Raw genomic sequence first — 22,776 nt, 5'->3', positions numbered from 1 at the left:
TGGTGTTGTTGCTTCAATTTTGAGATTGTAGGATTGTTGTTGTTGGGGTTTAGATGAAGATTTGGGTTTGGATGATGAAGATGAGTTTGATGATGATGAAGGATGAAGATGAGTTTAAGAAGAAGATGAATGAGTTTAACCCTATGCAAAATAAATTACATATAAATATAATCCTAGAATATAGGAGTCTTCTTCGTGACACAACTTCTGCCTCTGTGATGGGCCGCAAATGCACGATTTTATCGATCTCACAAGATCTTGTGAACATATGAAGTATATATTTTTTGGATAAATTATTTTTTTAAATGGAATGCTTAAAGAGTGTTCCGGGCACTGTTTAGCATTTTTCATATTTACATGTTTAGTTAGAAAAGTTGTAAATTGTTGGAAAGAGATTTGGTTTGGTTTTAAGAAAGATATATAAAATACAATATCCTAGGACTAAATATTTTATCACAAAAATAAAATTCCAAATATAATCTTTTTGATTTGCTATGGAAATTCAATTTAAAAACAAATTTCAAAGTGAGGTAACTAATTTTGCAAATTTCCTCTCTCATGACAATTAATAAAACATATTCTGACCAAGATGATTGAACCAACAACAAGAAAATATTCTAATAAACTTAAATAAAAGCATAATTTATTTATTAGAAATATTATCAAAACCCATGCATTGCATGTCATAAATTACCTCATCGTTGAACCATTGTTTGTCCTTTAAGTAATTTTGTTAAAATAGGAGATATTAGGACAAGTAGACACCTAGAAAATGGACCAAGTAATCAAGAGGAAAAATAGATATTTAGGCATTAGTCAAAACCAATTGCGAAAGATTTCATAAAAATTAGAAGCTATAAGATTTCATGAAAATTCACTTCTCAAAAACCAATGGCAAAGAGAATTAGTTGCTCTCAAATTTCTTCAATAACTAATTTTTTTTCCATTAGCTTGACTATAAACCAAAATTTCAACTTTTTGCCTCATAAGAAAGGCACAAATTGAAAGCCATCCTCCTATAGATTTGGTCACTTCTTGTCTTACAAGCATAGTTCAAATGAACATTTAAAAAAGAAAACTTTTCTCTGACCTCTCACAAAGTTTTTCAGCCTCCCCCTTCCCTTCAATTCAAATCTCCAGATTCCGATCTAACTCTAGGGGTGGTGGTGCGACGAGATCCGACTCCGCACCACCTGTCCAGCCCATCACCATACCTCCTCCGGTCGTTTCTTCCTCCTTTTCGGTTTTGCGCGGAACAAGTATATCTTCTTTCGTCTCAGTTTTTGCACAAAAATGGTGGTTTGCCGTCGTTTTTGAAGGTATGGGCACATGAACAGTAGGGAGGTGGTGATTTGTTGTGTCGGATCCGACTTGGTGGTGACTGGTTTGGTTTGTCTCGGGGGTTTTTATTTTCGTTTTTTGGATATGTTTTCTTTGTGTCTGTTAGTTTTGGAGATGGTGAGGGTGATGGTGGTACCGCCGCTTCTTGGGGTTTGGGTGGCCGATTTAGGTTTTGGTTTTTGGTCTGGTTGTTGGCTGTATCACTGCTTATTTGTGTTGCTGCTGTTTTCGTTTTTCGTTTTTTGGGATCTTTGTTCCTGGTGTTTGATGTTTTGAAGGAGGCGAGGGTGATGACGGTGCTGCCGGTTCTCGGTGTTTTGGTTTGGCCGGATTTGGGTTTTGGTCTTGTAAGGTTGACGAGGTGCTACTGTGGCGGTGTGATGCTGTTGTGGTGGTGTTGGATCTGGCATTGCCGGAGTGTGATTGATGTCGTGTGTGATTGATTTTCTTTGATATTGGATTCTCTGGCCGTTTTCAAATCTGTTGAGATTTGCGCAGGACTCTTTTTGAGTCACTGATGGTTTTCAAATCTGTTCAGATTTGCAGATTTACAGGTCTCTATGTATCTGATTGACTCCTATCGCGTCGGTGTTGATCGTTTGGAGGCGGTCTGCGTACTGAGACTCATCTGCCTAGGTTCTCTTTCTACCGGTGTCACATCAGTTTTTGACTCGAGAGTTTTTTTTTGGATTATGATGGACCGATCATTTTTGCTTCGAGATCGGGTGTTAGTTGTCTAGTGCCTAGTGGCATCTCTTTGAGTCAGGTTGTTGTCTTCTCTGGTGGTCATGAAGCTGAGGAGTGCATTTCTATGAATGGGATTCGAATTAGACTTCTATTAGGTGGTGTCTGTTTTAGTATTTTTCATTGGTGTTCCGCTTATATACGACGCTTTTGCTTTGTAGCCCCTCTTATACGGGTCCCTATTCTTCTTGTCGGGGATCTGATTATTATTAATAATATATTTTGCCGTTCAAAAAAAAAGTTCAAATGAACATTTTTATTGTTTTTTCATCATTTCTTTCACAAATTCTGATTACATGAAAGGTCGACCATCTTTTGAGATAATAATCGGGCGAGAGGTATCCTTTAGAGTCTGAGTAGTTGCATTCTTTTATTTGGACGTTGGGGCATCAACCATGGGCAGAGCCAAGGCCCAGCAAGTCTGGACAATTGTGCGCTCGGGCTTTGGCCAAAAAATTTGGTCTATTTAGGGGTTAGTTTACGGCAAAGCTGAGATTTTTAGGAGTTTATTTAAGGCAAAACTGGTATTTTTGTTCAAAACTAAGATTTTTACGAGTTAGTTTAAAACAAAACTGAGATTTTTTGTTGGACTATTTCTATATTATGTCACATGTGAAATTTATCCTAAACTCTAATTTTTCTAGCTCCGCCACTTGCATCAACCATCTTTTGGGATGAATAACCGAGTGATGCTTATATATCCTTATTAGTTCGAGTGTTGCCATTTACCAACACATGTATTATTTTTTCTTTTTCTATATTATATATATGGTGGCTTCTAGGGTGAGGATCAGTTAAGTCCCTCACTAGTGTACTATTCAAATCGACCATTAAATTAAATTAGGTTACATAATAACAATTCTCAATATCACACAAGATTATTATTAGTCATTTTAACTCCAACCTCCTTGTCCACGGCCTTCTTCCAATTGTTTCCTTGTCATGGTGGTTCTCCACCACCATATTCTACCGTCTAAAACATCTATTGTTGTCCCTTTTCCAACATACAACCGTCAAACACAAGTCTACAGTTTAATAAATCATCAACAATAAACACAGTGCTACTTTTCTAGATTTTGTTCATATTAAGACTCATGATTACTACTTTTAATCTCTCTTTGTAACTCCAAATTTAGTGGGGTTTAATTCTGTGGAAAGCTAACTCGATTACGGTCATTTCAGTATCTGTTTAGTGAATTATTGATCCAAATTGAGTTGTGTGTGAAGTTTTGAAGTTGTGACTTGAAAGCAGATTTTGTGCAGTATTTTAGGGGACATACCTTCACTAAAACGATAATTAATCTCTCTTCGTAACTACAAATTTAGTGGAGTTTGATTCTGTGGAAATCTAACTCTATTACGGTCATTTCGGTATCAGTTTGGTGAATTATTAATCCAAATTGAGTTCTGTGCAAAACTTTGAAGTTGAGACTCGAAAACAGAATTTTAGGAGGGGGGGCAAAATCCAAAATATTATAAAACAGTGGGGTAAAAGTCCACATTTTAAAATAGGGAGAGTAAAATTCCGATTTAATCAAACAAAAGAGGTAAAACTACATTTAAGCCTTAAAAATATCAACCATTGTATAGAATCTAATCTAAGTATTAAACATTCACCATGAAAGATATGAAATCCTCATTCTTACTAATTGAACTAAACAAACATCTATAAAGAATTTATCATATTACATTTATAATTAAACTTTATGGAATTTTTTTTTAATCCAAAATTTTAAATCTAAACTTTGTTTAAACTACTTGACCTTTGAAACAACCCTACCTTTGCCACCAGAATTTTTAGATTCTTTTTTCTTGGATTGTTCAAGAAACCATTTAGGTGCTTTTTGATATTTTTGGTTATAGTGGTAATCATAGAAAAGTTCTTCACCAGCTTTAAGGTCATCCTTGGCAAATATGCCTATTCGATTGTCTCCTCCAACAAATATACCCTATACAAAAAGCAAATCATTTGTCAATTCAATAATTGAGATCAAAATGTTACTTCCTTCATCCTATATTATAAATCATTTTAGAAAAAAATATTATATCAATTTATATGTCATTTTATAATATTATGATAATATACATTTATTATTATAATAATAATAATAAAAACTTTAAGATATTAAATTTATGGGTCCTATCAAAGTCTCATTTATATGTTGTTTAATTTCAACTTTTATATAATTTGAGACCTTAATACACACTTGACATATCACAATCTCTTTAAAGTGTGAAATTCTCTGCATTAGTGATTCAACACCAGGAATCTCTCTCCCCCGAACATGTTAAATTGAGCTTAAATACTACAGCCGGGATATGAGAGAGTCTCACTGAATTGAATCATTAAATATATATTAACTAAAAGCAACTATACCACTATTAGATGATGAGAGACGGTCTTACAGGCTTCATGTCTATTAGATTATAGCTCACTAATTCAATTTTGTTTTTGGAAAAAAGAAATCTTTTTGTCAATTGTTGTAATTAAAAAGATAGTAAATAGTAATTTAAAAAATATATAATATTTCATGTGCCAAAACCTTAAATAACGTGTATAATACTAGTATATAGAGGTAATACGGTTTCATGTATATATCTTAAGAATAAAGTTTGTAGACTGACCCTTGGATAACAATTGGGATTTGGTGAGTGGTTTGCAAATTTTAACTTGTTTCCCATCCGATAAGCATCAATACAATACTGAAAAGAAAAAAAAAACAAAAATAGATGTGAATGAGAAGTTAGATTAATGAAACTTAATAGAAAGATAATAAAACAATAAGCACAATAGAGGTTTATCAATAAAACAAAAAAGAGCACAATAGACCTAACATAGCAAGTTTAAAATCTAACATCACCCCAACACACTTGTGAATTAATAAAAGGTCGATCCGTCTCATGAGTTTAGCTCAGTTAGTAAGGGATATGACATTTTATATGTAAGGATCGTGGTTCTGAACCCTGAACACCTTATTTATCCACCTTAGGGCTTAAGACGACTGTCTTTGTGTCTTTATCCTTAATAGGACCATATTAAGAGAAAATGTAATGGATATGAGACACTTGCCTTATCATCCAAGTCAAAAAGGTAAGAGAAGCCTGCATGCTCATACAATATACCACGTTTTTCTGCTTCTGTATGAGAGATTAATTCACCTGTGTATTCTCCTAAATATTCATCTTTTTTGACAGGATTCTGAAATAATTAAAAATTAGTGATGAAAAACACTTTAAATGAAGAGTAATATCAGCACACTCTCAACCACACTATTATCAATACGGCCGTTCAAAAAAAAATCTCAAAAAAAAAAATCATCACTTTTTTAAACAAAATTCCGTTAAAAAAAAAACTTTTTTAAACATAATAATCAATTAAAATGTATTATAAACAACTATAAAATAAATAAAAAAAATATAAATAACTATAAACATCTCAACCTTTATGAAGGCTCCCCATCCAGCAACTTCAGACCCGCCTAAAAGAATCTGAGAAATGATGATAATATTATAAGACAATCATGCATTCATTAATTAAATATAAATAATTTAAAGAGCAAATGAATATTTATATATTACCTTTTGTTTTTTACCCAAAAATATTTTCATATTTTCACATTTACCATTTTTTTGATGTGGTGGCTCCTCTGATGAACCATCGCCACACCTGTATGCATGATGTTATATAGAATAATTATTAGTTTATTGCGGATAATAATTTAGTTGATTGAATTTGTTGTATTTAATAAAATTAGTTATTGAATTAGTTTATAAATATGAAAAAATATAACTAAAAATATATATATTTAATTAATATTTAATTTCATATAAACTTATAAGATAAAAACTATAAACTCAAAATATGACATTTTCAACCGAAACATACTAATTTTTTTTATTAGATTAGTGAGTAGAATTTCAACCATAATAAGTAAGGAAAAAAATGAAGTAAATTACCTAACCCTACAATTTATACAGACATCAGGGTCACATTCACGACCTTCTGCAAAACATGGACATTGTCCACTTCTACATTGACCTATATAACAAAGACATCCTTTGTACCGATGTTTGCATTGCTTTGAACACCTGCATAAAGGAAAGGTAATTAATTAATAGTAACATAACATTTGATGAAAAATATCATGTGAGTATAACTCAGTTAATAGAGACTGTTGAATATGTAATTTGTGTTGTCGGAGTTTGTTTGAAGTCCAACGTTCTTAGGTTCCTGAGCTGTTGAGTGTATAATATGTGAAGACAAACTCACCATATGAGTTTGCTTTTTGGGATGAGATCCAAATATATTTAACAGGGACGACATTATATTATATATGCAGAAGTCGGAATTCAAATCGCAGATACACCCATATAATATATTTTTTTATTAATAGAAAAATAAGACATGCAATTAAATAAAAATAGACATACCCACAGTATTTTTCACAAGTTCCTTTAGGTCCATTAACATAACAAGGACATTCTTTTCCACACATTCCTTGACACTCACAAGGTATATAATGCTTAAGGATAACGGGTTCGTCGTCTTCTTCCTTAGCAATATTAATATTTCTTCTCCTATGAAAAAATCTCTTGCTTTTTCCTTTTCTCTTAGATCGCCTTGAACTTGATGGCATCTCATGGTCCTACAAAAAACAAGTCTTAATTAAAATAACAATTTGATGCTACATGGATATATGGGTTTGGATTTCCCGTTGTTACAGCATCATGTTGTAACATATCGAAACCGTCCGATCAACAATTGACGGTTGAAATTGCTTATACTTAATTTTATTATATCAAATTTGAACCGTTTGGTCTATCATCAACGACTGAGATCGATTATGACGGTAAATTGTGTATTCCTGCTACCGCAGGCTATCCGGGTCCTATAGAGTACTATGACATAAAAGTTGTGCAAGTTGTAAAAAATGAAAACTAATTGTAACAAAATCAATTGGAATAAATACTAAACAAAAAAAAAAAACCAATTGAATACTATATATAATTAAAAACAACATAGAAGATAAGGAAAATAATTCTTATAATGCTCACCTTGAACCTTTCAGATATGTAGGTACCTATTTCCATGCAAGTCTTGAATCCACAAAGTAAGTTCCGAAATATAAGACAACTGCAATCATGAGAGTTTCAAAATTAATATCATTCTAGAATTTTTCAACATGAATTAATGCCTTCAAAAATAATACTAGCAAAGCAACAAACTAAGTGGACCCAGATTGCATGCAGCCGAAAAAGATCTGACTGTTCTATATCATGACCGGAAGTTTCAGATTGAAAGAATATTTGATCAGACTGCATAACTAATGTTCGTTCTTAATCGGATGACCAGATTTCTTCTGACTATATGACTGCATACAGTTTTGCAATCCAAATCCGAACTAAGTACTACTAAGTGCAACGTGAAAATCAATAAATAACGGTACCTGTTTTTTCCAAACATTTCAATTCCCTTCAAACATAATTCTTTTTCCAAAGGTTTCCAATCTGAGCTATCATCTTGTTCTGGCTCTTCCATTGAGTTGGATAATCTCATCAATTCTATTTTATCTGTGATTGTTTTTGAGCTAGAGGATGCAAATACCTCATCTGCAGTTTCCATTGTTTTAATTTCTTTACCTAGCAAAGACTCTGGAGTTGAATTTGTGTTGGCATCCTTTAACTGCAAATAATGAATATATAATCATTCATCTAAAAAAATTGGGAAAACATGCATCTAAAATGCGGTCAAGATTGGTGCGGTCAATATGCAATCAGCTCATTAGTACCCTCCGATTAAAATCGGACGGTTCAGATCTTAATACAGATGTTTTGGTTCGTCTTACATGTAGAAACATTGAACATAATTTAGAGGTTATAACTGTTACTAGAATTAAAACATTTAAATAGAATATCGAAGAAATTAAGAAAAATAATACCTCAAGGTAACAATGTTCACCACATGGTTGCCTTTCATTTTCCGGTTCATTCCATATTGGTTGTTTTTCAGTCTACGAAATAAATCATTATATATTAATTTACTAATGCAAACACAATAATTAAGAAATAAATGTCGAAGGATTTAACTTACCGGATAAAATAACCGTTGTGGACATTCATGGAACGGACAGTCATAGATCTGTTGCATCGAATTAGAAAAACATAAATACCCAAAATATTTGATACAAAAATTTCATAAAATCCCATTTTTTATACAACTGCAGCACATAGTTAATCACATATAAAAACATGGTTAATTTAAACCGCATTAAAAATAATGGTTAATTATGTAGTTAAATTAACTACATTTTAACCGTGAATTGAATTAACCATCTACTCAACATAATTAATCATATTTTTGAACTAAAGATAGTTTTTTAGTATTTACCAAGCAACGACGACAAAACAAGTGATCCAAAGTATTTATAGCTTCACTCAAACTTTTGTCCAAACATATGCCACTACTAGATCCACTTTCTGTAGAATGCATGCTCTTTTCCTTGAGATATTTATACCTCTCCTGCATCCAAATAATTGCTCAAAATACAAATGTCAATATGCAACTTTGTAAAAGGTTTAAGGTATGAATCATTGAGGTTAATTTAGTATAACATGTTAATACAATTTGTTAATATTGTTGTTGTTTAGAAAACTTAATACTATTGTGGAGTGGATGGATAGCTCAATTAATCTGAATTGATGGTTAAAAGAAGTATGAGGTCTCGGATTCAATTTCAGACTGAAGAAATAATATTAATCTTACAAATTAACAACTCATGTAGTTAAACTGAATCTTGATATTACTACTAAGTGTATGAGATGAGATCCCATATGCAATTAGATTTCCTATTGTTATAGCAGAACATTGTAACAGATATGGATTATTCTATTTTAAATCGATAGTCAAGATTGTTTTATAACATGAAACTGAGTTTGTAATCTGAACTATCTAATATCAAGTTACTTGTTTTTAATTGAAAAGATATATTAAAATATATTAAATCACCAAACCCACTTGACTATCGAAGGGACGAGAGACTTAGAAACAGGCCCCACCAACCAAAGACAACGAGACCCAACACCAACACATCACCAACCTCTCTATTGGGTCCAGCATAAGATAGATTGCATCTCCCACAGATAGAAGGAGCAGGGAGTACTAGAATTTCTAGCTGGATATTACTTTTAAGATGAAAGTTTCACCTTTTTCACTAAAGGGTCGACATAATTAGTTCCCCTCGCAAAGAATAAATCTTTTCGAGAGTTCCAAATAGTCTACACAATAGTATGCCAAAATAATAATCACCCTAACTTATTCTTCCTACCCACTCTTAGGGATTCATATCGATCTGTTGTAGTTATTTATAACACAGTTCCCACTGTTTTAAATCACAGCCATTGATTTTAGATTGGACGGCTGAAATTAAATTATCTTCAATTGATCTCAACCACTGATTTAGATTGGACGGGTAGTAACACAGTTACTGCACTGATTAAATTCCCACTCCTAGACCCAAAGCTACATGTAAAATACTATCAATATTATGGAAAGACACATACTAGAAAGTAGAAACCCAACCTCAAAAAAAAGTTATACCAAATAGGAGAGATAAGGTCACAAATCATAAAATAAATAGTCAAGATTCACTACTACTTGAAACTATATCAAACAACAGGGAATCTAAGTCCATCCCCCATTGAACTAGACCATATTAATTAGAGACCCTTTAAAATACATATTTATGGGGAAACTTATTTTTCAATAAGTATTAAGGTTAATAATTATCATGGAAACATTCATATATGTTTGTAAGTTGTAACTTATTAAATTTTACCTGAATCTCTGAATAGGTACCCCCAATACAATTTTGAACAATACTCAAGACCTCTTCAGATAAATCATGCTCCTCAAATGCCATCCTAATATATTCAATAGTCAAATAGTAATTCTAGTAAATGAAAAGATTAAAAGTAAAGTGGAAAAATAATGATTCATATAACTTATAATAACAAATAAATATAACTTCTAAATGTAATTTCATTTTGATATATTTACCTTATAATTTGGTCTTCACCGTGAGAAAATTCATGTTTAACTTCTTTATTCTCTTTGACCTCTTCATCAGGATCACTGCATATCAATGCTTCACCATGTTGATCATAGTATATGTTTTTTCTTGCAGAAAATGCTTGATCTTTGGTCATTATCTTATTTCTGTTTCATATAAAAGATTTTAATAAAGCAATAAATAGGCTATGAAAATTACACATGGATATGGATCAATATATTTGACATTAACTGTAATAAAAAAAATATATACTTGAAAGTGGAATACAATTGAAGAATAAATGTGTAATTTCAATTTCAAAAATATTGTACATTAAAGGATTTATATATCTTTAAAATGTGAAAGTAAGACACACCTAACCAAATGTGACCAGAATGTAAAATGAGGTATCTTTTCTTCTTTTTGTAGCGTGATACTTCCTTCAAATTGTATACCTTGATTGAAAATTTCTTCATTCATTTTTGAATCTTTAGAAAAATCTTTAAATGTATACAACGGTTGGTTAATTCTTAACGAAAACATTTGAACAGTATCATCCTTAGCCTTTCTTGACGCTATTGTCATGATCTTCGAAAGTTGAAGTTGGAGATTCTCTCCATTTATCCTAAGTTTATCCTGAGAAAATATTGAAGATTAAATCAAAGTTAAACAATCAGGTTCCAGAAATAAATTTAAACAAGAAATAATAAAGTCATTCGACAAAAATACTACTACTAAGGTAAAAAAAAAAACAACAACAAAAAATAAGGCGCAAAACTGGAAAAACACCATTATATATAAAACCCTAACAACCGATTTGAAACACAAATTAATTTTAATTGATTGTTCTCCGCTTTGAAGTTATACAGCTAAATGTCAAAAAATAAAGATGAACTCGACCAATAATTCAATTAAAACAAGTTAGCTTAGCATTAATCACCTAAATATTACTAGTAGATCAACTTGATTTCCCTTAATTTACATCGAAAATAATTTCTAACAAACATAATAACACAAAAGTTAGAGTACTTCAAATAATCGGCCACCAAATTGAACTTACTTGTATTGATTCAATTCGATCCATTTGGATTTTTTCTTTTAACAAATGGATTTTCTTCATCAAGATATGAATCTGATGCTCGTCAATTGCCTGATGCTCGTCGATTGTCTGATGTTCGCCAATTGCTTGATGCTCGCCAATTTCCTGATGCTCACCCATTTCTGTCAACTCTTGTTTCTATCAACATAATGTATAAAATATATATATCAGTGATACGTAATAAAAACAAAACAAAATACATGCATTTACGCCATAATTGGATGAAAGAATAATTTTGTAAAATCACTTCTCGAACAATGCACAATCATCTGACAGAAATTTCTTTTAAAAAATTGCAATCATATATAGATGCATAAAAAATTGAAATTAAAAACTTAGAAGAAAAGGAATTAATGAAAGCAAGAGAAAATATGAGAACGGAATCGAAAACACACCTTTGGTATAGAGGAAAATGTTGTGATCCTAGAAGCCGATGATGAATCGAGAGGATCCCTGAAATAATTTGACGGAATCAGAAGAGTTTGTATATGAATATATTATAGTGAGTATAGGGCGAAGTAAGTGCAAATCGTATGGATATTGGTTGTTCGTCTCAATTAATTGCATAGTTTTTTTTTTGTAGATTTCGATACAAAGGTTTTGTAAGTGTGTCGCTTAAATAAGAGAAAATAATCTTGATATTGTGCAATGACATAACCCAATGTTAATAAATAAATAAAAATTTAGTAAAATAAAATAAAATTAATGACTATATTTTAGTTGCAAAAGAGAACATTGTACCTTTCATTTCCAAACAAATGTGAAAGGCAAAGAGCTATACTACTTTAACTACTTGGAATTATATGGATACCGGTTCTTTTAAACCCTCCGCTATTTCTTGCATGTCCTGCAAATTTATCAAAAAGCCCCACACGAGTCTAGAGTTCAAACCATGTTTCAAGCTTTAGGATTCGAACATTGCATCAAAAAAATTTCCTCCACTCCAAACCCTCCAAAAAACTCTCATTTTGCTGAAATATTGTTTCCAACGCACAATTAAAGCATCAAGGGACTCCACGCACAATTTCTCATTTGATTTCTTATTGGTACCGCTCAAACTTTTGAGTTTGAACCATGTAAACATGTAGTTTGAACTCTAGGACTCGAACTTGCATTTTACTGAAGTTGTTTTGTTTTCTCCGATGAAGTGCAAGCATTCTACAACTAGAAAATAGTGATCAAGACTCTATCTCCCACAGTTCACATTGCTAAGCAAAACTTCAGATTGTTTCGGAAAAAAAAATGTAAAAATTCAGATTCATCAATCTATGCTGTAAAGATAACTTTTTGTTTACAGTTCAATACGTTTTACATTATTCGAATATATGTTTTATGCAATCTGATAATTGCAACTCGTGTGTACGCACAGGTCAAATGTCTAGTTACATACAATGTCCCTTATATTTTGAACTTATGGTTCTTAAAGATATTTTAAAATAGAAAATGACCTTGTGAATATTAAAAAAAGGCAGGATCAAGGGGAAAATTTAGATTAGTAGAATATAAAAACTAAAAAAGTAGCATTCTAAGCACTTTTCTTACATAAATTTTAAAATTTATCTAAAACATGTATGCAAGTCACTGGTTATATTAAATTTTTTTTCTTTAATTTCTATCAGACAAATATTTGAGAGAATTTTCAGTATTGAACAAATTTAGGGTATAAGCTCATAATCAAAGTTGTTCATAATAAAAAAGAACCAAAGCATCCTTTGAAAGTAAAAGCTCATAATCTCCATATTCTCATTAGTGATTCAACAACAAAAAGTAAACTAATAAGTTGAATTTTGAGGCACTCATGTTTGTTTTCTCTTATTTTTCTCCGGACTAGTATCAATTAGATCACCGTCTCGCTCGAGTAGGACCATAAGCTTCTACTTTCGACCAACAGATATACAAATGAGCTTCTAACTAGATAAACAATTTAACTAGACCTTGTTTTCCTCATCAAGAATCACTTCTTTCTTTTTTCTTCATTCATTTGCCTCTTAATAATACACTTGGCTGACCTCAATAGCCAATATTATGTGTACATGCTATTGGTAACGATTACAAAGCGTTTTAATGTATAACATACCAGTGAACATATAATTATTTTTTCTTCTTTCAGATCAGCTACTGTGTTAAATAACTTCATTCCAGTTCCACATATTAAACATCCACACTTTTACGGGCTCAAGATCATAGCTTCTGGAGAGCAGCATTGATTCTCTCATCGGTGAACATTCTGTTGTTTTCATAAAAATCAAGTATCTCCATTGATATGTTTTTAATCTGTTGAAGAAGCAGAAAAAAATAACCTTAGACATACAATTTGCTTTCTTTATCAAACAAATGAATAAAAACTAGTGCACCATATGCAGAAGATATGCAATGAAATGATTGTAGCCCGGTGGGATAGCGAAAGTCGACAATGCATGTTAGATCTCTACCATGACTATGTATTTATTATAGCACGCAAGGTAGCACAAATTACTATACTGATAGCTAAGTTTCCAGATAATCTCACTGCAAATTCTTAAATCAAAACATCAATGTACCATTCTACAAATATCAATTCAAGTGGAGCAGATAGTCCACAAGAGAAATGTGACACCCGATACATGCATCTTGTTGCAAATATGCTCCCAACCATGTTGGGAGGATTGCAAGTCACCTCGTGTGATCGCACGATCCCGTGATCTTTGAAGTCCCGTCTGTATGACGATGCACATGGGATCGGGAGTTGGTGGATTGCTGGAAAAGCGATAGGATTACACAGGAATCGCAAGTTGAATTGCCGTAAAATTTTCCTCTAATATGGGCCGGGTTTTCAGCAACAAAAGAAAAACTAATTTTTTTAGTATGGCATACACTCCGACTAATTTTTGGAAAAAAAACCTAGTTTTAAATAAAAAATGGAAAACTGAAACGTTTCCCATCTTCCTGGCATGATTGTTTTGTTCAGAGGCAACAATCTTTCTTCTTCTTTGAGTGATTCCTCTCTGCCGCTGCTAGAGGATGCCGCGCCGTTCTTCCCTTTGCGATGCAGCTTCCTCCCTCTTCCCTTTGTTACTATGTTTCTTGCAATTGTGTGCGGTTCCTCTATTTGTTGCGAGTCCATCCCCTGTTTCTTCCCTTCGTGGTTCCTCTGTTTGCTTTCATCCTCAGTTTGATTGTGTTAATGGCTCCTCTATTTTGAGTTATTTATGAACTTATAAATTATGAATTTATGGTTATGAACTTATGAATTCTGGTTATGAACTTAGTTTAATATTAAGATTTAGAGGCTATTTTCCTTATCTATGATAATTTTTATGCATAGTGTATATAACTATGTATATAAGTATATGTTTCCCTATTAGTAGGATCTTACAATCCGTCCTACGATCCTCGGTTTACGTTCTTTCAACCCCCTCTCGATTTTACGTAAACTATTGTTTTTTAAAACATTTCTTCCAACTCCTCAAGAACTAAAAATATGGGTGGCCATGGCCGGCCCGAATTATGCGTCTGTTTGGGTTGACTTATTAAAGATTATATACTCGGCATATAAGTTGGTTACATCTTATTTGTTTAAGCTCTCCAGGATAATTTATAAAAACAGATCATAACTTATATAAAAACAATGTTTAAAATAACTTTGAATGTTTCAAAAGCTAATTTCTTCGCTATGGTAAAGGTCGAGTAAAATGGGACTAATGTTTGTGTGCTTCTTTCATGAGGTATATTGCAGCTGTGCTACTTGACAAATTACTCTGTGATCCCACAATGATGGTATATAATGACGGACAATATTTTGTTGAGTGTACTTCAGATCAAATGTGGGTTTGGCAGCAGAATTAACCTTTTTATTGGATAAAAAATGAAAATAAACTAATTTTGCATTCTTCATTTCACTAAATGGGGGACTAAGCATGAATGGAATTTTTGTAGAGACTAAACTTGATAAGAGATTATTATATAGGGACTAAATATATATTTACCAAATAGAATACTCACCACATTCATATCAACACGAAGTTCTTCATACCAGACAGTGGTGTCTTTCTCCCTGAGTACACTAGCAATGTATATGCAAGCTAAAGCAATCTGATGTGGTGGATGTACAAGCATTAGGTCCATCTTGTATGTGTCATTGACAAGCCCCCTGTCGCCATAGACATTCATGTTTGGTTATTTTCATAATTGTATTCAACAAAATCAATAGGGTTAAATATGTTATTCGTCTCTACAAAATTTTGTTTTTTGTTTTTTGTAGGAACTAAAAACATATTTAACCCAAATAATTAATATACTGGGAGTTACAGTGTCAAACAGCATTAGCAAGATGCCACCTAACAGAAAATCATGATTAGAATAGTGATGTAAATAAAATGGAGCTTCTGGTTAAAGAAATGCATTATCGACTGCAACAATAAAGTTGGAACAATTCTGACAATTATTTTATGACAATGATATTTAAGCTCCTTTGAATGAAACATTTATGCATTAACAGGTAAACAAATAATTAGTAGTAGTCTAAGCTTTGAACCATCTCCATCTACTTTTTCCTAGGGTGAGGGTCCGTTAGAATTAGACAGTGCGGGCCCAAATAGGCAATTAGCTGATCAATTGCCCCAAGTCCATTATTTAGGGAATGATGTTATGAAAATATAGGAAAGGGGAGGGAAGGAATATGACGTGGCAGAGAGTGAAGGACAAGAGTGAGGGCTGAACAAAGTGTGTGACACATTCTGTTATAAGAGGACGGGAAGAGAGAGAGGGTATCGTTGATCATTATTCGATTAGAATGTTAGAGGTTAGGCAGATCTCTCCTCTAAGGAGCTTTGCTCTGAGAATACAAGGATTCTTCTGAAATAGTTTATTTTTTAAATAAATAATACTATATTTCTGTTCTTTCTTAACTTGGGTTCCTATCAATTGGTCAAAGATGCCGGATTTCCGACAGAGAGGCGGTGTTTAAGGTGGAAGAATTGAACAACTGGTTCACAAAGTGCTGCCAGAACTTGTGGGGGAAGAGAAGACACCAATGGATGGATCAATACGGGAGAGAAGTTTTATGAGGAGCAGAAAATCAATTCCTCTGATAAGTTATAGTGGCCAATGGCCATTCATAAGGATGGAAGGCTTAGTCATGTTGTGGTTTCAATCTTGGTGTCGTAGACCTAGGTTGAGATTGGGAATCATATTCCTTGGCTCTAATCTTGGTGCCAGAAAGCTAGCATTGTGCACCACTATTTAATGACAGTGCTGAATTAGAGAAAATGCAGGGCTTTTTTCAGTTAACCTAGCAGCCTCGACACACTGTTTTTTGGCACCAAAAATAAAAGAGGCTGCATAAAACGAATTAAGATCCTCTATATTTTTACTCTCCATTTTTTGCCATTACTTGGTGGGTCCAATTATTTAACATATATTCTAAAACTCTTTAAAACTATAGTAATGGAGAGGGAAAATGGAGAGGATCTTAACTAGCACAAAACTGAGTATTTGACACACAGGAAGTTCTTCAGAACCACACATAGCTTGGTCATTATACTTTAAGTTGTGGAACTTCTAATAATACAATGGAAGCACTCACCGGGTAACGATGCAAATTGGGAGGATGAGGTCTATTTCGAAAGTCAATTTTCTAAGTCCAGATTTGCGGACAAGTCTAGGAAATGTTAGGACCCGGATGCGAGTGTGGGCCCAAATATGAAATTGGCTAATCAGTTGCCTAAGTCCATTAAGCAGGGAATGATGTTATGAAATACAGGAAATAGGAGGGAAAGATGGGACGTGCCTGAGAATGAAGGCTGAACAAAGTGTGACACATTCTGTTATAGATGGTTTATAAATTATAAGCAAAAGTATAATTTAACAGCATGAAGATTGTGTAATGTCTCAAGAATCAACGTGACGAACTATCTTGATGTATTCAAAAAGGGTAATGCTTGAGTATACATGAGTTGTTATAACCATTTGAGATACACCAAAAACTTAACTCTAAAAGCATTCAAATGAGAAAGTTGCCTACATACATACTAGTCTAGAAAATCTAAACAAACATGAGAGCATATATTGTATATTTTCCCCTTTTCCTTTGAAGAAAATAATTCATTAAGAGAAAAAAGAAGTGCAAGGTCATGGTGTTGGTTTCTGATCCTTTAACGAAAAGATGATTTATATTTGTTTCCTTTCAATAAATAAGGGATAAGGGATAATTATAATGCCGGGCATATATTTCAGATTATATATGGTCAATTAGAAAAGTGAAATTATATATGGTCAACACGGACTCTTACCAAGTTAGTTGAGTCATGCTTAGATCATTCAGACCTGCATCCTGAAGCAACCTGGAGAATTATAATCATAGTAAGTGTGAAATTATAAACAAATGTAATCTTAATGAAAAAATGAAGGACCATTTGGGATATTAACATTATTTGATTTGATATAGATAGGAGCTAATTAGCTAAAATGTTTATTATTGGTATTCGTTTGACTTGCAAAGTTTGGAAACAATTTCACAAATTTAGGCATCTTATAATTGTAGGAAAACATGAAAGTAATGATCCAAATAGGGTTCCTGTTCCCCTTTGTGTAGTACATTTGTTGTATCATGTCATTCTTTCACGGACATTAAATTTGTATATGACATAACACAATGCCACACTAAAACTGTGAGAAACAACACAAACTAAAAAAGGTAACTAAGAGGGTAGCGCTTAGGAAATTTGAATCTAAAGTTCGATGCTTAAAAATACAAAGTTTATCTATACCATCAGGCTCTTCTAGAGCTAACCCATGTTTTAAATTCTGAAGCATAGGTACTCCAAAATTAATGCCACACCGTACCCAGTGCCGTACCCGATACTCGTGGGTGCTTTTTCTATTATGTTGTATATTATTTTGGCAAAAGGCATGGCATCCCTTCGTAAGGTGCTATGGGAGGCTCCTAACTCAAGGTATCACCTGCTCACCATATAAGGTCTTCTTTGTTGCCAATAAATCTTGGTGGTATTATGTATAGTGTCCTGTAATGCATATTCCTAGTTGTAACATATTCTTTGATATTGATTTGGCTTGATATTTAAAATCTGATGAGTTTGTCGACCATAATAGTTTATGGAAAATGCTAAATGCTACAAATGAAATTTCGTGATAAAAATACGAATGAGTTACACCATATGAGTGGACATCACTGTGTCTCTCTCTTCACTTATCTTAAATAGAACTAAATCCTAAATGAGTTGTCCATAAGAATTATAGCTACATAGATACTGTATGTCTGGCAAGGTCAACGTAAAAGGGTATTTGTGCAATTTGTCATTACCCGGAGAGGGAACGGTAGGGGTGGAAAACAACCAAGTAATAGTTCAATGCTTCTAAAATCTTCATCTCCATTTCAAGTATGTCCTTGATTTCATACCTATACTTATCATCAGCGTCTGCATACGAAATTGTGCTTTCAGAACAAAAAGGAAATAAATGTACTAGCAAGAGACAACTTTAAAAACAAATAATCCGCATTTAAGATCAGAAGTTAACAAGAGGCAAAATAAGACATATTTAAAGGCTAACGGACAACTTACATAATTTCTTAATGTAAAATACAAGTAGCCTAGCTTGCACTGTGCTTTCTTCTGCTTTTGATGCAAGGTACAAGCAGGCTGGAGCTACAAGGCGTGGATCATATTCTGTCATACTCTTCCTGTGAACAAAAAGAAAATGAAGATAGCTCTTGTATGAGATGATATTAGCTAAGTATACTTTATTTATTAAGCACATACTATTTCCAAGGTCAGATGAAGATAGCATTATTATGAATTAGAGAACAGCCAGGACATCCAAACAAGACGAGCTTATAGATTCAATTTGTAAGAGCCAACAATGAGAACAGCTTCAAAAAAACATAAGGACCGTTTACTTTATAACAAAATTTTCAATTTTTATTTTAAATTTTTACTTTCAATACGGGATGATATTGTCTTCTGCCATTTCTATAGAAGCACGAGAAGAAAAACAATTTATGAACTTTAAACTTGCAACAATACTGACTCAATTCGTAAATACAACAAAAAATATGCAACCTATCTTCCATCTAAAAACTAAAACAAGAAGTTCTTATGATCTCAGGAATATTCCCTCCACGACAGACTAGCAAATTCATAACGCGTACCTTGAGTAAACACGCCTCATGTATGTAACTGCAGTAGCAACAACCCTGAAAGATTGATCAACATATTAGTTGGTGTCACAACAATTAAAGTAATAGACAAGAGATTATCTTAAAGTTTTGGCAAGATGATGAAAAACATATATCGCTTTTTTACCAGAAAAGTTTAGATCGAAAACTCATCTATTTTACCCGTTCATATATATGCTTATCTATGGGGGACGGAAGGATTTCTTAAGTTCCTCAACCATTATTAATGAGGATATGAATGTTATAGTTCGCTTTCAAATTTGAACAATTGCCATTTAAATCTAATGAGTTCCAACTCCAATTTCAAAATTGATCAAACCTAGTCAGATTGTGAAACTCGACATGCATTGCAAAAATCAAATCAATATAATATCCAAACGTTACATAAAAAACCAACTTCCAATGAACATAGATAAAAGCTTGAATTTTACAAATAACTTCATTCATATTCTGTTTCTCGAAAGGCTTTAGGTCTCAAAGATTGCAATTCAGGCATTGCAGGCTACACACATATTAAGCCAGAAAAATCAAACCAATATATGAACCTTTCTCTAGTAACCAAATGTATATTTTGTAACACCCCCCACCCCCCCACCCCCCCCCATTAAGATGTAATAGATTACAAAGAAGAAGGAATAGAGTTGCACATAAAGTTCAAACCTCTGCCTCACTTTTACTTGTTGAGCCAATTTCAAAATATCTGCACAAGAGAGAAAATAAAAAGTGGGAACTCAGTAAAGTTAAAAATAAGAATCACTTGTATGGAAAATGAAAGATGTCAATTCAATTACTAATTTCCCTAGTGATTTTCTTTTATAAAGGTTTGAATTTTTATAATAGTCTAGACACAAGAATCAGCAAAGAAAATCCTTAGAAACACTTTAAGACCTGAGACAACATAATCAGCATAAGAGCCAATTCAGTCCGTAATCACAACTGGACGGGCACATCTATCCGTAATAGGAAAAGAAAATACAGTTTACAAATGATACGTGGCGCATTTCGGGCAATATTGATCTTGGACGAGGAGTATTGGAAGGTTTTAAATTGGCTTGGAATTGTGGTTTTAGACGTGTCAAGCTCCATGTAGATTCAAGTGTGGTGGTTAACTCCCTGAATAAAAAAATGGCATGGAGTATTTGAAGCTCAAAGAATTATTCAACATATTACTCGCCTAATTGAGATGGATTGATTGGAAGGTTAAAGTTTTATCCCTTGTACCGCGAGGCAAATAAATGTGCAGACCCTCTGACAAAAATGGGATGCGATGGAGATGGTTCCTTGATCATTTACGAGCTTTCTCCGGCACAAGTCAGTCATTTGTTGTTAGCCGACATTGTAGGGTTGTCTACTCCTACGACGATGAAGTCATTCCTTAACCGTTTCTATAAATTTTAAACAATCACTTAATTCAAAAACATAAATCAAACCCTCCTAAACATGTCTCTCCCAAATTAGATATATATCGAAGAAACGCATATATAGATTTAAAAAGAGAGCATACAATTGGACATATGCATCTTGATAAGCTTAAAATCCTCAAGTGTGACACCCTTTTCTTTGTCAAGTGGATTCACCATATCCACTTCTTCTTGATCCAAAAGATGCTTACTGCAAAATTCACACAATACCGATAATAAGAATCCAAAATTAGAACAAAAAGTTAACACAAAAAAAAAAAAAAATCAAAATATATGAAACATACTAATGTGATGATGCCCAGAAATTTGCAGCCATGATGAATTCTTCAGAGATCAGAGAAACAAATCACTGTCAACAATAAGCAAATCATATCAAAGTGGAATACAATTAATTATATTGATTTTGTTTTTGACTAATAAACATTGATCTAAACTAAATTAAATGTTTCATCTTTTTATGAATAATTAGCACTATCAAACAAAAAAAAACATAAATTTCGCAAAACAGAAGATAAATATTCGAAACAATTCAATAACAGATCAAACTATGGAAAACACAAGAGTGAAGGCAGCAAAATTTTACAAAAGAAGAATTAGGTGAAAGAAAAACCCGAATTTAAATCTTCATTAAACATGAAAAGTGTAAGAAATTAACGCGAACTATGCAATATAGTGTGAATGAAAAGAAAAGAAAAGAAAACGTAAACTGGGAGAGAGAGAGAGAGAGAGAGAGAGAGAGAGAGAGAGAGAGAGAGAGAGAGAGAGAGAGAGAGAGAGAGAGAGCATACAGAGAGAGAGAGCATACAGAGAGAACGAAACAGAAGAACTAGTTCGTGTTTCTGGGAAATCTATTGTTCTATAAATATTTTTTAAAATAAATTATGATATTATTGAATTTTATTCATATAAGTTTTTTTTTTTTTTTTGACAAGTTCATATAAGTGTTTAAAAAATATATTAGAGACTAAATTGAGATCTTATATATATATAAAAATAAAAAATAAAAAAAAATAAAAAAAAAAAAAACTAAATTGAGAATAATTAGACAAAGTTAAGAACCGGTAGTAAGAGCACTATTATCGATTGAACTCATATTAGTTTTTTAAATTGGTACCATTTCATTTTTTATATTATTTTACATTTTTCAATTATTTGAACAATTCAACTACATTTCTTAAATATTCATACGACTTACAAAAACTCTCAAATAGGTCCCACTTATTCTATTTATAATTCAAAAAGCAAGTAGTATTTCACTTGTTTGATAAAGAAAAAAACAAAAACAAGCACACGTGGAACATTTATTTTAATAGAGTTGGAGAACATTTTAAAATATTGATAAAGTTGTGGATCTATTTGATAGTATTTTACGAGGACATAGATTAATTTTGTGATTTTCTCTTTAATTATTATTACCCATATTAGGGTTGAGCATCAATTGATTTTTGGCCGAAAATCACCAAACTAATAAAAAAAAATGCAACCACTTAATTTGGGTCAAATTCTAATCGTCTATATCTATGGTTTCTTTCGGTGTTGGGTCGTATTGTTGGGATAAAACCACAAACACAACGGAACAATTTAACAATGCAATCTCTCCCAAATAAATACCAAATGCAACGTAAGAAAATAAAATACACTAAACAACACAACACAATTTTAGCATGGAAAAACCTCCGTTAACTAGGATTAAAAAACCCAGTGACCGGTAGGCCACTTAATATCTCCACTATAATCAACAATTGGTACATACAAGGTTCTCTCTAACACTAGTTAGAGGCACACATAAATATCATCAAGAACTACAATCAATCTTTGAATACAACAAGAATCAAGAGAGACAAACAACCCAAAAAGACAAAAAAATCGTACCTCACAAGTGGACTTGACAGACTAACTTAGAAAGCTCAAAATCCGATCTCCAACGTTCAAAATGTACTCCTATGAGTG

General features: G+C 32.6%; 2 protein-coding genes across 5 annotated transcripts; both read right to left on the bottom strand.

Moving 5' to 3' along the window:
* Positions 1–3,839: 3,839 nt before the first annotated feature.
* LOC123892014 (histone-lysine N-methyltransferase EZA1-like) lies at positions 3,840–11,352 on the bottom strand. Its single transcript, XM_045941870.1, has 16 exons — positions 11,194–11,352; positions 10,510–10,769; positions 10,142–10,300; positions 9,921–10,005; positions 8,474–8,605; positions 8,177–8,224; positions 8,025–8,096; positions 7,533–7,768; positions 7,141–7,219; positions 6,517–6,731; positions 6,043–6,174; positions 5,665–5,752; positions 5,527–5,574; positions 5,156–5,284; positions 4,711–4,788; positions 3,840–4,034 (listed from the first exon to the last, which is right to left on the bottom strand). Exons 1-16 carry the CDS (start codon positions 11,350–11,352, stop codon positions 3,840–3,842), a joined length of 2,115 nt encoding a protein of 704 aa, XP_045797826.1.
* Positions 11,353–12,891: 1,539 nt separating this feature from the next.
* On the bottom strand, positions 12,892–21,898 carry LOC123891220 (cyclin-C1-2-like). Of its 4 annotated transcripts, none has more exons than XM_045941065.1 (10): positions 21,632–21,898; positions 21,111–21,175; positions 20,910–21,016; positions 20,066–20,105; positions 19,379–19,423; positions 18,792–18,910; positions 18,533–18,647; positions 17,502–17,552; positions 15,214–15,361; positions 12,892–13,506 (listed from the first exon to the last, which is right to left on the bottom strand). In XM_045941065.1, exons 2-10 carry the CDS (start codon positions 21,140–21,142, stop codon positions 13,414–13,416), a joined length of 750 nt encoding a protein of 249 aa, XP_045797021.1. In that variant the 5' UTR covers positions 21,143–21,175; positions 21,632–21,898; the 3' UTR covers positions 12,892–13,413. The 4 variants fall into 4 exon arrangements, with proteins under 4 accessions (XP_045797021.1, XP_045797023.1, XP_045797022.1 ...); XM_045941067.1 differs by having other exon boundaries at positions 21,615–21,702; XM_045941066.1 differs by lacking the exon at positions 21,632–21,898 and adding an exon at positions 21,437–21,612.
* Between the last annotated feature and the right edge of the window lie 878 nt (positions 21,899–22,776).

Source organism: Trifolium pratense, linkage group LG6 (genome assembly GCF_020283565.1).
Source record: "Trifolium pratense cultivar HEN17-A07 linkage group LG6, ARS_RC_1.1, whole genome shotgun sequence".
NCBI lineage: Eukaryota > Viridiplantae > Streptophyta > Magnoliopsida > Fabales > Fabaceae > Trifolium > Trifolium pratense.
This window is presented reverse-complemented; position numbering and strand designations above follow the sequence as displayed.